Genomic DNA, 14,032 nt, shown 5'->3' with positions numbered 1-14,032 from the left:
CAAATCGCCGAGAATTAGACCTTCTAGACCATAAAACCATTAGTCCTGCGCAGAAAGATGACATATCCTAGGCACAGATTCATCGTTCTGACTCATAGTGACTATTTTCATTTCAAACTTATATTTCCAATATCTACTTGGCCTGTAGTATATAAAGAGCTCGAGTAGCTCACCAATACAAGCTTTCAGCACCCCATAGTTCGGAGCTCAAGCCGAAGTCGAGCTTATTTCTGAAGACAGCTAAGTAGGACGACAAGAGGTCGCCGCTACTTACAGATCGTTCCGCATCTAAGTCGATTTCGTTCTCGTTCAAGTAAAGCAAGTCGAAACCGTTACCAGGCGGAGCCCCTGAAGACCCCTATTGTGCGGGTATAGCAAGATCATTGGATCGACGTTCCACGAAGGAGCGAACGAAGGACTTATTGTAGTCCGTTCAACGTTGGTACGAAAGACACATACAGCGTTCGAGGTTTAGGAAACCGAATATCGAGTCGAAGTCACTCAGTGGAGTCTTCCTCGTCGCGAACGAAACATAGTAACGAGCTCAAGAAGAGCATTAGCGCATAACTGTCCGAGTACAGTTCGATCTACAGTCCGAAGCGTAGTCTTTCTGAGACCTTTGGACTAACTCGCACCCTTTCCTCACAGAACGAACTCGATTCGAGCTTAGAACGAAAGGACGAATATTCATCACATCCCTATCTACACATACAACTCTACTATCCTATCTCGAAGGTCGTATCCTCCACCCGTTGCGAAGGATCTTCACTCGTTCCGGATACATTTGGGGTGTTGTGTGGTTTGTTGCCCATAACAGTTCCTAGTGTTTCTTTCCAGTCCTTTCCCAGCTCCAGAGTTCTGTGAGCTTGTCACCGGTCACATCGCTGTAGCACTTCCCACCCCCACATCCGCTTAGAGCAGCCGCTCCTTACCCCGATTCGTCGCCAAAAACGCCAAAACTTGCAGAGAGTATAGTCAACACAGCGAGGCGAAGCCTTACGGGTCTTATCGACTGTCACTCGGTTTGGGTCTCTGAAACTGAGCCTGAACTGCTCGCCTCTGAACCACTTGCCCCTCAAGCCGGACTGCATTTTAGGCTCGATCCCCGACGCACGATGCAAACATCGACATTCAACCTTCCCGGTTCACATACATACCTGCGTACGTGCGCGACAGCCGACTCTCCCACCCCGCCCGTTGGCTCGCACTTATCATGAGCACGTCTCGACGACGGCGTCGCTGTCCTCTCGCAGAGCATGCGCATACTTAATCGATCATTCGCACTCGCAATTGTGATCGTAATCGCAATCGTTGCGGCGCTGCGTAGTGCGCAGCAGAGAGCAAGCAATAGGTGCATACACACCTTACTGTGTGGGTTCGGCGTTTTATTTGCGGATGGATGATAAGCCCGCGCGAGGTGTTCTCGACCGAAATCGAAAACGACGCCGCTGGGTGACTCGGTGTATAGAAGGTGCACGAGCGAATGGAGCCCTGAACGTGGGGTAGAAGCAGAACACGACCCACAACCTGCGCGGTTTCGTTAAGCTGCCATGTCCAGGGACCAGCGCGCTGCGGCAACAATCAATCGAGGATTGAGGCGTGCCTAAGAGTCGGATGACTGTTCCGGGTGGCCATGTCAGCTGGTTACCCTGCATCCCGGATCTGTAGACTGAGCGCCCTCGGTTTTCACGAGCGTACAGGTGAGACTCGTCTGTCCTCAGCCGACCTGCGCTTGGTCGCATATACGGCGTTCCGGCGCGACAATTGCCCAATATCGTGGATTCCATCGTTTAGGTGTGCGTTCCTAGGGAGTCTCGCGCACTGCACCTGTCGGCTTATACATTCCTTCTAGCATCGCCGTGTATCTTCAGATGGTGTCAACAACACCTTACACCACGCAAGCCCTTCCTTCTGCCTCAAGAGAACATCGTCTGCGTTGCGAAAATCGTCGAAAATGCACCTCCAATGCGACTCTGGACACCTTCCCGAGGGTCGCACGTCTTTCCTGTCCTCCCCGCTTGCCCTTCAAGCATTTTCACGGCCATATCCCCGTTGTCCTGGGATTCGCGGCTGCTTGGGTGCCGGCGACCTCAGCGGTTTGGCAGTGGGTTGAGGTCCGAGGGACGGGGCAGGGCCTGAGACGGACGCCGATGTTGCGTCTACTGATGAACGGGTGTGGTAGAGCGCCTTGGGATGGAGCGATAACGACCGTTGCAATGGTAGTGAAGGAAGCGCCGCCACTACACGCAAGCAGGAATGCAGGACTGCTAATGCTTCGTCGGGCGGTCGACTTGTTGACTGTCCCACTGTGAAAACCCGAGGATGACGTACGCGGTCACTGGCCCATGCTTGCGCCGTCCGTCCACAATCCGACCTCGGACGACTGCAATCCCGTTCTTTGCGCCATCATGAACGCAAGCTCTTAGTCTGACTCGCTTTCCGTGCCGGTGTGTCGTCTCATAGCATATACTACATCCTACGATATCCTACTATACTAGACCATGATTGTCGTGACGCTGGACGAGTTCTGCTGAAATGATCAGACGTACGGACTTCCTTACCGGGACTTCATCGCTACCGAGAACATGTATTGGCTGAGAAGGCGGCTGCAAGCGGTGTATACACTACTACTATACTATCGCGCAGCGAAATTATCACTTTCAGTCCATTGGTGTAATCATCATTGTACGAGTACTAGTCATCTGTCGAAACACAAAACAGCGAGTGCGACGAAAGTGCGTCATCAGCAGTAGAAAGTATGAGCCAAGAGTCCATCGAAACCCTACTGAAAATGCCCATAGCCCACGCTCAGTCTGATACTTAGTCTCAAGCTGCACCGCCTCGAATGATCGAATCCAACCCCTGCTCCCTGAGTTCAGAGCTGATCTCGTGGCTTCTTGATCCCGCAGCACAACGGTACAAGAGATGCACTCGAGGTGATGATCACGACGTAGCGGCTGGTTAGGTGAGTTGAGTAACAATCCAGATACGCTAAGGCAAATGATAGACGTACCGGGCTGTGCCATTTCCGTGCGTAGGGGCGCAGCTCGCGATGTCCTCAGTAAACAAGCAAGCCTTGGATCTCGTGAACAAGCGCGTACACTGCACACTGCAAAACGTCGAGCGATGTGAATGTTCAGGAGATCGGGGTGTAGGCTTTCGATTGTACTGCAAGAAGATATCCATGTACACTAGGAGAACTGGCGCATAACGGATGAGAAAACCGTGGCTTTTGAGAAATGTGGATCAATCGTACCTGCAGCAAGAGACGTGTCCACGCTTGCGCACAGTCTCTCTCTAAATGCTTGAATCTGATGATGAATGACCAAGGTTGGCGCGGATGGTAAGCGACAATGGAACAACGAGAGTGAAATCAAACAACATACACAATGGAGGCGGAAATCACACACAGCGAAAGTACGAAAGAACGTCTTTGCCAGCGCGAATACGACAACGACCCCGTTGATCAATTTACGTCGAAGGATCGGAGCAACGACGAGGGTTTGCGCGGAAGATTGAACGAAGATGTATGGCGCAAATAGGCAGATATTCTAGGCGAAACGACGCATCAGCAAGAAAGTGCGTGCGTTTAGTACGATCAAATCGAGGGAACAAACGCTCGATTTGATTGGCTCACACGTACTCGGAACATGGGTTCGTCATCATGATCACACTAATCCAATATTGTTTGGAATCAACATTAACACAGCACTAGAGGGATAAACGCGAATGAGAAAAGCACAAGATATGGATGACATGAAAGGACGAACGTACTCATACGAATATCCTGTTAACGGACAGGATCGCAGTTTAAGGTCAAAACACCATGGCGCTTAGGCAGCAGATATCTTGGGATGTACCAGGAGTACAGTATATGCGCACTACGAATGTCGCGTTAGGTATGAAAAGCAGTAGATAATTCATAAACGAGATTCACCAGCGCGAATACGCTTCATGGTCGATGTTCAAACCTTCTCAAAACATCTTCGAGTTCCCTGACCCGGGTTGACGACGTGCGCGTCAACAAATCTTCTCCTGGGGGTTTGGACACAGGAAAAGAACTGCGTAAAGACGGGTGAGTGAGATGGCAATTCACGGCGTTACAAATTGATCACGTACTAAGGTATGTATCGGCATGCGGCGAGGCAATGAAATAGTCGACGATAAATGGATAAATGATAAGAGCTCCAAAGGCATCGATTCAAATGGCAGCCATGAGGGTTACTAAAGGACAAAGATCATCAGCAAAAGGCAGGAGGGACTGCCTAAAGTGCGCGGAGAGAGATTGCACAGGCCAGGATAGGATGACGACCTGCAATGAAGCTTTGAGGTTCAAAAGACTGGAAGATGAGAAGACCATCGCTGAGAGTACGCAGTCCTTGGCTGGACCAAGTTGAATACAAGTGGCGGAGAGACTCCTCAAAGAGGGGTGCTCAAAGAAGCGTCACGCGATTGATCTAAGCGCCCAAACCTTTTCTCGTCGGCGTCCACCACGATGTCCTCTCTTTGTCTCTCCAACATAGATCAGAGATATGTTGTGCGCCTTAGGTTCTTACATAGTAAACCCACATCTTTCAAAACAAATTGAGACACGCACTAGAAGGATACCGCTGTACATGTCTATATACAATATGATATACAATATGGAGAGGAAACCGAGGCTAATGAAGGAACCATCGATATACAATAGTGGGCACCCCCCAAATTAGGAGGATATGGAGAGCAGGACAAACCGATTGAACACGAAAGCAAGGATAGACAACAATGCAGTCAAAGACACAACTCCGCTGACCCTACACACCTGCGGCATGCTCCAACTCTGAAAGGCAAGACTCAAGGAAATCCCACATGCTCTCCGGGGCCCTGGCCAACTCTTCCTTGCGATCCTTCAAGAAGCAATCGAGCTGCACTTCCTGCTCTGCAAAGACGTCGTCAATCGCCTCGCTAATTTTCTGCACCTCTTTGGAGAGAAAAAGCTTCAGAGCCTGTTTGTTTTGGAGGAGGCATGAGCGCAACTTTCGATGCAGCAATTCTTGTCGATGCTCTTGCTGAACAATCCGTTGTGTAAGCTTGGGGTACACGCGGTGAAATTGATGTTTGTTGATGTAAAAAACACTTGTTCCTGGAAACTCTGCACTTTGCGTGTTTCGCCCTAGCACATTGAATTAGCTGACATTCAAAAACTGGGTGGGCTATATACCATTTGGGAGCTTAGCCACGTTTGCTCTCAGTGTGATCGTCCCATCAGACTCTGTGTCTGAGTCGAAAGCCGAAGCATCGTCGTCTCTAACTTTACTGGGGGTGATAGCTCCATATACCGGCTGCTCATTGCCATCAAAATCAAGCTCAGGTAATTGGTGCATTGACTTTGGTGGCAATGTGAAGGGAAGGCGTGCTTGCGAGCTCAGGAGGCTTGAGCAGCTGCGTTACTGTCAACAGGATGAAAGCTATGCACAACATACCAAACGTACTGCTCCTCCTCCACTCGAATATGTCCCTGGCATTGACGGCAATGATTGTGCTCCATGGCTTTGGTTAAGCGTTTTTCAGCGCAAACGCTTGGGAAGGTGCGCGGTATTTACATCTGTTGACCGCAAAGCTGCACGCGCGTCTCCCCCACCCCGACGCTTAGCGCTTACCGGTACCCTTATAGCTCTCGTTCCATTCATTCGTCTTCATAGTCGGACCATACTAACACACCTTTGCGATTCCAGCCCAAACCCTATATCTGGAGAATGTTCAGAGATGTCCACCCCGATCACATTGAGCGCGTTAGTTATGCGCATCAGCATCTTACCTGTCATCAAAGCTCAGATCTAAAGCTCAGATCTGAGCATTCTTCTTCAACCCGGATTGATCTTGTCATTAGCGGAAGAAAGGCTGATCAGTGGTGGTGCGGGACTGGGATGGCAGGCGCATAGACGAAGCGGAACTCGTCATCGTGGTTCATCGCAGCCTAGAGAGCCTCTGTGTACGTTTCGTTTGCACCGTCCTCGCATCAACGTCGATTCTGACAATCCATCCACTTAGGCTCCGACAACGCCGAGCTGCAGTCTCGCTACCGCTATGCCTCGTGCTCAGGACACTCACCTCCCTGTTGCCTTACGAGCACGGGAACATCCAGTGCACTGGCTCACTGCCGCAAAAATCAGACGCATCTGGTTGAACAGGTTGATGAGCGCGAGGTACGCAGCGTCCTCTCCCTATGACTGCAAAAGGCTTACCCACGGACAGCTAAAGCAACGACACGTCTTGTGGGACGGTTCCTCCATTCTTGATATGCGCATCAAGGGTCCCTTCCCATCGACCTCTTCCTCTCCAAAGCAGTCGTTCCTCTCGTTCAACACGCTCTTGTATTCCACAAGTCTGGCGCCCGATAGCTGTAAACAAACAACCACCACCCAGGATCTCCTTTGTCGTCACAGAGCCCGAGCAAGGAGCTCCTCTCGCATCCGTAGCCTCTCAGCTACCTGCCAGCGCACTTTCTAGTTCGGACAATCCGACAATTCGAGGCAGTCGTTTGACCAGGCAAGCCTCTGCTTCGACTTCCACTGCTGAATCCACAGGTGAGTCACAACCGTTTGTACTCGGAACAACGCTAACAGCGCTTTCGGATCCATTTCTAGACGATAACCAATCTACCATTTCCATGTCGGATAGCTCAAACCGTCCTCACTCCGAGAACCACGACCGGCGGCGCATCAACCGACGACGAATTCTCTTCCCACCTCGGCTCGTGTCGCTAGCGTAAAGCTAGCCACTAACCAGTCAACTTCATCATGGTTCGGCTCTCTCTCGCGCGTAAAGGGCAAACAGAGGGCCACCGAACTGGATGACGCGCGGTTGAGGTCCGAGATATCACCTACAAGTGCTTTGCCGACACCACCTGCGCCCGTGCGTATTCCACCGATATACTCCGTGCATCCACTTCTAACTCTCTTGCCCGTTTAGCCGGCGCATCAAGATCCACCCCACAACTAACCTCCACCCTCGAGCCAGAACTATGGCTACCAGCCTTAGAAGTCCCACCATCAACTTCATCCACGGCCGTTTCATCTGGTACTGCAGTCTCCGGTCCGATTTCCCCTCTGCCCCATGAAATGAGTCGGCCTGCACTCCTACATGAATTTCATGATCAAGGCTCTCACACGTCCAAAACCCCATCCCAACACCGCAAGCGCGCAGTTGAGGCGGCTTTCAGCGCTAGATGTGACCCTCCCCAGGTATCCGCATCGGAATCTCCTGCGCGTACCATAATGTCCGCCGCTGACATCAGTGTTGCTACGATCCATGTTGGCGGAACCGACGACTCGCTTCCTATACCCCCCTCGTGTCACAGTTCGTCCCACCTATACCCGTAGACGATCCACAGGTCGGCGTACCCGCTGAGGCACTCCTGACTTAGGCTCTAGCGCCCGTCCTGCATTCGCCACACCAGCTGATTACCACTCCCTCTTCTCCGCATGTTCTCCCCGACGATCTTCAGCCTGTTGAGCTCCAGCTATGCGAGCCCCTTGAACGCACAAGTGCTCCTCGGTCGCGTGTCAACGATGTAGATGGCCGCTCGCCCGCTCGCTGAAAACCTCTATCGCATCGATCGACCAAGACATTCCCGATCCCTGTGCGGTTGGGTCCGGAACCGGATATATTCAATCTCCATGTTTTGGCGAACCAGAAGAACTTTCGGACAGGGTATACGATGTACGGGCAGCATTGGTACGACAGTGCGCTGAGGAGTCTGGGACGAACGGGGCTGTCCGTGATGGTGACGAGTTTTACTGCGAGTTCGACGAGAACATGAAAGTGTTCTTCTTTGGTGAGGATCGCACATGGGAGCATGCACGGCGGAACTCGTGGGACATGTTCGTCCACCCGGAGCTTGAGGCTGCGAGTGCCGCGTCGACGGCGCGCTCGAACCGCGGTTTGAGTCTGCAGGATTGTTTGGCGGAGTTACGAAGGAGGAGAGGCTCAGCGCAAACGATCTGTGCCTTCGATGCAAGAAACACCCACAGGCGACGAAGCAGTTCGATCTCTGGAGCGCACCCGACGTGCTCGTCGTGCACCTCAAGCGGTTTGGCAGCAGCCGTGCATTGCCCGACAAGATCGACGTGTTCATCTATTTCCCCGTTACTGGTCTCGACCTAGGCGATGTCGTAGGAGAGAGGAGAGTGGCGAGGGACTTGAAGGCGAAGGGGGTTGATGTGGAGGCTTGAAGGAGTTGGGGTTGAAGGACGTTGAGGAGCCGCTGGTGTATGATTTGTGTGGTGTGGATGAGCATATGGGTGGGCTGGGTGTTGGCATGATATGTGTCGAACCATATGAATGGGATGTGGTGTCATTTTGATGATTCGTATGTGACGCCTGCGAAGGCTGAGGATGCTGTGGTGCGTTTGTTCTTACTTTCTGTACGAATTGTGATTTAATCGTGACACTGTTCTTTTCCTCTTTTTAGAATGCCAACGCGTACCTCCTTTTCTACCACCAGCAATCGTCTGCACCGCTTGGCGGCAAGACTTAACTTACGAAAAGATCAAGGAGGCGCGCGCTGCTGTGCAGAATGAATCTTCTGCAGAAATCACGGCGATGGACGCGCCTTCTAATACGGATGTGAACGCCGATGCCAATGCAATGCCGGCGACCCTATAATTGAAGACCAAGATATGGCCATTGATGCCCAACTGCCAACTCCGCCATACGAATCCGAAGACGAGCCAACATTCTCCATACACGGCAGCTCCAGCCCTCGTGCTGAGTGTTCGCGGTGGTTCTCCTCAGGCGTTGTCAGCGGCGGCAGCGTGCCCACCCCACCAAAGGAGGACGACCTCTTAAACTTTTCCCCTATGAACGACATGAGCCCGTTCGGTGATACCGACGGCGATGACGCGCTGCAACAGTCGTTTCAGCGTTTCGACTTCCCAGAGCCTTCGGATCGCGCGTCGACGACTTCGTCGAATGAGGCGGAGCCGGATTTGGAGTTGGACGGGGCAGATTTGGATGTGGATGTGGATGTGGCTGATGGCGATGTGCGGATGAGTCCGACACAGTGGTTGAATCTGCTGGGTGTGGGTACGCCGCCGGGGTCGTCTGCTGCTACTTCGGATGCTATCGTTCTCTCCATACACTTTGACCCATTATTACTACGGATCGGATGAAACTACAGGAGCGGCCTTTTGATAGTTTTTCGTAAGCTTGTGTCCTTTCGTCGTCGCTGTATGATTCATCAAACCTGAACTTAATTCACTCTTACTATGAGCATCGTACCTCCAAGATCATGCCGGTCTCTCTGGTTCCCTAGTCGTGCACGTGTACAGACCCATACGTGCTGTCATCACCGCCTAATACATCATCTCTCTGACTCTGCCATCGCCAGTAGTACGATCCATTGAGCGTCGGTTGCTTTTTGAAGCCTTTGAAGGATTAATACAAATTCGGGCTAGTACATCATCCGGTATATTGTTTAGGGCGTGCTGACCCAAACGGTCGCTTCGCAGGAAGATCACAGCGCGGAAGTAGGACTGGAAAGGCTTGGGCCATTTGCTCACTTGGCCGGGACATTTCCTGATGTATGCAAGCTCATCGGTTCAGAACGCTCCCCTCGCCAGTTGCGATGATTCTGCACTTCATGCATCGCCACCAGCACGGCCGCCGCATCCTTGAATCCGTCAACTCGTCCTGACAGAGTTTACCTAGGAATTTTTGTTCTCCAAGTAATCACTAGTCCGTATGTATGGAAGGGTATACACCCGGGGAGGGGGTCGCTGCGACCACGATAGATACAGACGGGTTTTTATACATAAAATCTTCACTTTCACAGCCCGAACTATTCAACTATCTTCTATCTTTGACCCAGAGGGTGCATTCAGTAATATATTAAATTTGTGTATGGTCTGGCGAAAATGGTAGCAGTGTTCCTATCTCGTTATTATGCATGAACTCCGGATAAGCCTTGTCTATGCGGTCGGTGAAAACAATTGTGAACCCTGCAGTACCGGATTCAGGCTCAATCGCAGTAGTGCTCGCATGATAAGACCGCGGCCGTGTAGCCTGTAGGGTACCACGTGCGGGCAGCACAACAACTCGAAGGCTGAGGTCGACGTAAGCATTACCACCTTTTTCGTTGCCCCAAGAGCCAGTGCACCATGAGATGCCCCAGCCGGTAGCCGAGCCATCTCTGTGCCCGGGCCTATGAAAGTGAGCATTAGCTGGCGACAGGGTTAATGAAGATCACTTACGAAGCGTATCGGTATGTGGCCAGGCCTTCCGGTGGGGCGCGGCGAGCAGTGCTGAAGTCGTATATCAGATCATCGACCTCGATGGCGAATCCACACCCTAATGACGGACAATCGATGAGTAGCTAATCTTGATGATTCCTAAGACAGACAGCACCTACCTGACGCGACATGGAGGGTGCCCATGGACGGAAGCGCAGCCTTGTCGAGATAGTCCTGGAGTGGGTCAATAACCTCAGCAGGAGGGTATGCGCGGGCAAGAGCCCAGAAAAGACTTGTTGCTCCAATAGCATCAGTATCAAGGGCCTTCAACGCAAGCTCAGAAAGCTTTCGCCGGAAGCTCTTGGCCCATCCAAGGATATGGCGGTGGCGTGGACCCATATTCAGGCCCCACTGCACCATTTCGCCCTGATGATATGGCTGAAGGGCGGGCGTTAATATATCTCATGGAATTTGTAGGAGCTTCACCTACACGGCAGTCACGGCGAACATGACACGCTGCCTCGACAACACTCATCAGCCAGTCGTAGAGGGGTTTAGCAAAGGGCGCGTCAAGGGCAACACCACGAATCACTACAAGTCGAGTGTGATCGCTAGAATTCTAGTCAGCCAGCCGGCGGGAACATGATGTAACGGTACAGCACACCTCCGGCTGAATCAATTGAGATAAACACAATACTCTGTTCAGGCTTCACAAAGTAAAAGCCAGATTCTGGAGTTACTGTTAGAATCTGCTGGTTGGGTGGCTTTATATTTCTGCGCGGAGTGCCTGGCTCAACAACAGCTATACCATGGAACTGCCTGTAATCATCTGACTGGCGATCGCAAAGCAGGAGTTCAAAACCCAGCTCTGCGACGCTGGTCCGAATGGCTTCCTCGATGTTGTCGCCATGCTTCCTGATATGAGCACTGATGGATGGTGGAGAGCGGTGGCCGAGAAGGGACTTAATCTATTACAGGGCTGGGTTACTGTACCACACGGTGACGACAAAGCCTGCTCACAAGTCCACGTTTTTGGGTGTGGTTAGCATAGCCGGCATTCTTGCGGTCCTGCTTCAAGGCGGACTGGAGGCGCTTGATAACTGGACGGAGTGACGAACCAGTCTGTGATTCGCTGCTATCATGGCTGATCGCAGCAGCGAGAAAACAGTCCCACTACCATCAAAGCTTAGAGCCTGCATGTTAAGGTATGCAGGTACTGGACATACGCTGGCGTTGTGTTGCGGTGCTGAAGAACGTGAGCAGTCCCTTGAGACAGGATGTCGGCAGCAGTGAGGTGTTCTAGAGCAGCTAAAGTCGCAGGTGCTAGTAAATAACTGCGGACTAGGATTTGTTAAAAAGCTGATCAAGAACAAGCCTGGACGACATACACTGTTCATTCTTTTGTTTCGTGGCAGCACTCTTACGGTGGGGCATGGTGTGGGTCTGGTCTGGGGACAGAGTGGCGCCGCTTCACGGAAATGCCAGGATGCGTGTATATGTGTGGCCTATGCGTGCTAAAACTCTATATACTGTAAGGAAGCTCCTCCTAAAGCGAAAGATGGTCAAATGGCGGAAGGGTTCCGGTCCCTGTGCTGTGCTAAACGCGGGGTGGGCTGTGGTCTCCATAATCAGAGGGCGTTGGTTCGATTCCCAGTAAGTGCAGATGTGTCCACTGCATACCCGTAACCCACGCCACTCCGGATTTTGCTCGAAAGTGCTAGCTTTTTGGTTTTCGCAACTGTTTTGCTCAGGGGACATGTGTCTGACTCTCCTAACTCTGCATCTCTGTCTACTCTGCATGAGATTCACAGTTTTATTTGAGTGTATATATGGAATGCATATCTGGGTCTCGTAGGATAAGACCAGTCCCGGTAAGTGAACATGGTTACGATTTACAGGTAGAACATATCAACAGATGACTACTCACCTGCGGGCTGGCCAGGTCCTGATCGGTGTGGCGTCAGTTGCTTCAGGAGGGCGACCTACACAACTGGCGCCGGCAGCGTCAGTGATGCGCTTAGGCAACGAGAACAGGCGGGTTGATACAGGACGAAGAATAGACTTGATCGGCATAATCAGAGGCATGGATGCTGATAGGAAGACGGAACATTGTTTTAGTTCGACAGAATCAGGGAAAGTGAACACGAGATTGATGATTTACAGTTATAGCGGGCAAGATGGCTTCCATGGTTTCGTCTGTAGGATTGACAGGTCAGGCAGGCGTCTGGAAAGAGAGATGCTCGCAGTCCAAGCATATGTGCGCCTTGATGGGAGTCGCAAGTTCTGAAAGCAGAATGAAGGTGTGTGTTTGAGCCCGAAGGGAAGTAGCACAATGAACGCACAGTAATCCGAGAAATCAACCAGCAGTGGTGCCTTGGAATTGAGTTATAGCGTGTACGTGGCTAGCATTATGTACAACAGGTCGACTCGGGAACCCTCATGATTGAGCACCGAGGCTGACTGTACATAGAGATTGTTCACTACAAGTACCAGGTGTAATGAAAGGGTGACGTACTGAAGATGTGGCGGAAGGGGACATCTGAAACAGCTTGATCTTGCCCTCTCTAAGTAGCCGCAGCTTCCTTCGCATCCTTCTTTTCTAGCGATTCGGCCTCGCGGAGACGTGGCCGGAAATAACCGCTGGCTTGCGAGGGTAAAATCGGGCCGTGTTCGTCACCGTTCGAAGGTCAGATGCCTTGAAGAAACGATACGGCGGCGTGGATAAATCGCAGCCAGTCGCACCGTCGACCGACATCAGCGCCTGCAGAATCGAGCTAGCAATCGGATGGGCGGATATAGTAATAACGAACTGGCGACGTTGATCTCCATTGTGATGTCCATGAGCCAAAGCACGCTGCTAGCTGCTTATCCTAGAAGACGAGCTGCCTTGCCTAGCAGCGAAGCTCGCACCGCAGGATTGCATAAACTGAAATAGACAGGCATGCGTCAGAAGTAACATCCAGACGTTTTTGAGAGGTGAACGTACAGGGAGGTCTGCTCCATCATGAAAAGAGGATCCGGCTTACCTAAGAAGTGCCTGTCGATGTTCGTCATCTCCAAGATCTTGTCCATGGAGTACCTGCAGTGGAAAGCAGTAGATATTGCGCCGATGCGCTTGTTTGACGGGCTGCACAGCTCCTCGTTGACGTTCTCGACAAAGGCATTCTGCAGTGTGAGTCTGCAGTGAGTGTGACAGCCTGGAAGGCTGCTCTACAGAGACGATAAGATGAGAAAACGAAAGAAACTGATAGAAGACTCACGGATATACGCCACGGTGTGCTCCATCTTGCCATCCAGTCCACCAGCCATATGAACACCAGCCATCGCAGTGATATAGCCGCCTGCATCCATGGAAAGCTCCGTTTTGGCCGAGGCGTGCCCGCAGCGGACTTCGAGCCACGGAATCGTCCGTCCCAGGGAAGCTCGGTTTGATTGACCGGCTTTCTCAAGGGTTTTTGCCGTTAAGTTCGAAGAGAACTGAGATCAAAAAGAGCAAAATTAGACCCGGACACCAAACGGCATACCCTATCTCGCCATCCGGAGCCAAGAAAGCGCATTTCTACGAGTTGGCCGCTGTGCCGATCGCTTCGAACTTGACGTCTCGATTACTGAAAGGGTACATCTAGGTTAGCCACCATCTCGATGCTGATGAGAGAGGAAGCTCACCTCGTCAGCTAGTTCGGGCGTGATGCGCTTGCCGAGAACGCTGGGAGGCTGCTGGCGTTTATCAAGTCGACGCGCAGTGAGCGAAGTCGAACCCGAGGATGGAACAACGGTTCTACTTCGTGTATTTGGGGAGACATTGGAGTCTGTACTTGCAT

General features: G+C 51.8%; 6 protein-coding genes across 6 annotated transcripts; 3 read left to right on the top strand and 3 right to left on the bottom strand.

Moving 5' to 3' along the window:
- Positions 1–4,793: 4,793 nt before the first annotated feature.
- Positions 4,794–5,527, bottom strand: PC9H_009138 (uncharacterized protein; the record flags this gene model as incomplete). Its single annotated transcript, XM_036778645.1, has 3 exons — positions 4,794–5,152; positions 5,201–5,421; positions 5,472–5,527. The coding sequence occupies 3 exons, from the start codon at positions 5,525–5,527 to the stop codon at positions 4,794–4,796; spliced, it is 636 nt and encodes a 211-aa protein (XP_036630073.1).
- A 218-nt stretch (positions 5,528–5,745) lies between these two features.
- Positions 5,746–7,579, top strand: PC9H_009137 (uncharacterized protein; the record flags this gene model as incomplete). Its single annotated transcript, XM_036778644.1, has 9 exons — positions 5,746–5,771; positions 5,823–5,971; positions 6,031–6,185; positions 6,235–6,353; positions 6,406–6,566; positions 6,627–6,736; positions 6,808–6,898; positions 6,952–7,338; positions 7,413–7,579. The coding sequence occupies 9 exons, from the start codon at positions 5,746–5,748 to the stop codon at positions 7,577–7,579; spliced, it is 1,365 nt and encodes a 454-aa protein (XP_036630072.1).
- A 120-nt stretch (positions 7,580–7,699) lies between these two features.
- Positions 7,700–8,213, top strand: UBP12_1 (CSN-associated deubiquitinating enzyme Ubp12; the record flags this gene model as incomplete). Its single annotated transcript, XM_036778643.1, has 2 exons — positions 7,700–7,765; positions 8,013–8,213. 2 exons carry the CDS (start codon positions 7,700–7,702, stop codon positions 8,211–8,213), a joined length of 267 nt encoding a protein of 88 aa, XP_036630071.1.
- Positions 8,214–8,660: 447 nt separating this feature from the next.
- Positions 8,661–9,152, top strand: PC9H_009135 (uncharacterized protein; the record flags this gene model as incomplete). The annotated part of the gene is made up of 1 exon (XM_036778642.1): positions 8,661–9,152. One exon carries the CDS (start codon positions 8,661–8,663, stop codon positions 9,150–9,152), a length of 492 nt encoding a protein of 163 aa, XP_036630070.1.
- Positions 9,153–9,870: 718 nt separating this feature from the next.
- On the bottom strand, positions 9,871–11,645 carry PC9H_009134 (uncharacterized protein; the record flags this gene model as incomplete). Its single annotated transcript, XM_036778641.1, has 8 exons — positions 9,871–10,183; positions 10,233–10,329; positions 10,391–10,649; positions 10,702–10,802; positions 10,876–11,179; positions 11,232–11,355; positions 11,438–11,534; positions 11,600–11,645. The coding sequence occupies 8 exons, from the start codon at positions 11,643–11,645 to the stop codon at positions 9,871–9,873; spliced, it is 1,341 nt and encodes a 446-aa protein (XP_036630069.1).
- Positions 11,646–13,076: 1,431 nt separating this feature from the next.
- PC9H_009133 (uncharacterized protein) lies at positions 13,077–14,032 on the bottom strand (the record flags this gene model as incomplete). Its single annotated transcript, XM_036778640.1, has 5 exons — positions 13,077–13,137; positions 13,198–13,408; positions 13,472–13,688; positions 13,878–13,925; positions 13,970–14,032. 5 exons carry the CDS (start codon positions 14,030–14,032, stop codon positions 13,077–13,079), a joined length of 600 nt encoding a protein of 199 aa, XP_036630068.1.

This window comes from Pleurotus ostreatus (genome assembly GCF_014466165.1).
Source record: "Pleurotus ostreatus strain PC9 chromosome Unknown scaffold_6, whole genome shotgun sequence".
NCBI classification, from domain to species: domain Eukaryota; kingdom Fungi; phylum Basidiomycota; class Agaricomycetes; order Agaricales; family Pleurotaceae; genus Pleurotus; species Pleurotus ostreatus.
Note: the sequence above shows the minus strand (reverse complement) of the source record. Positions and strands in the feature narration are given on the sequence as shown.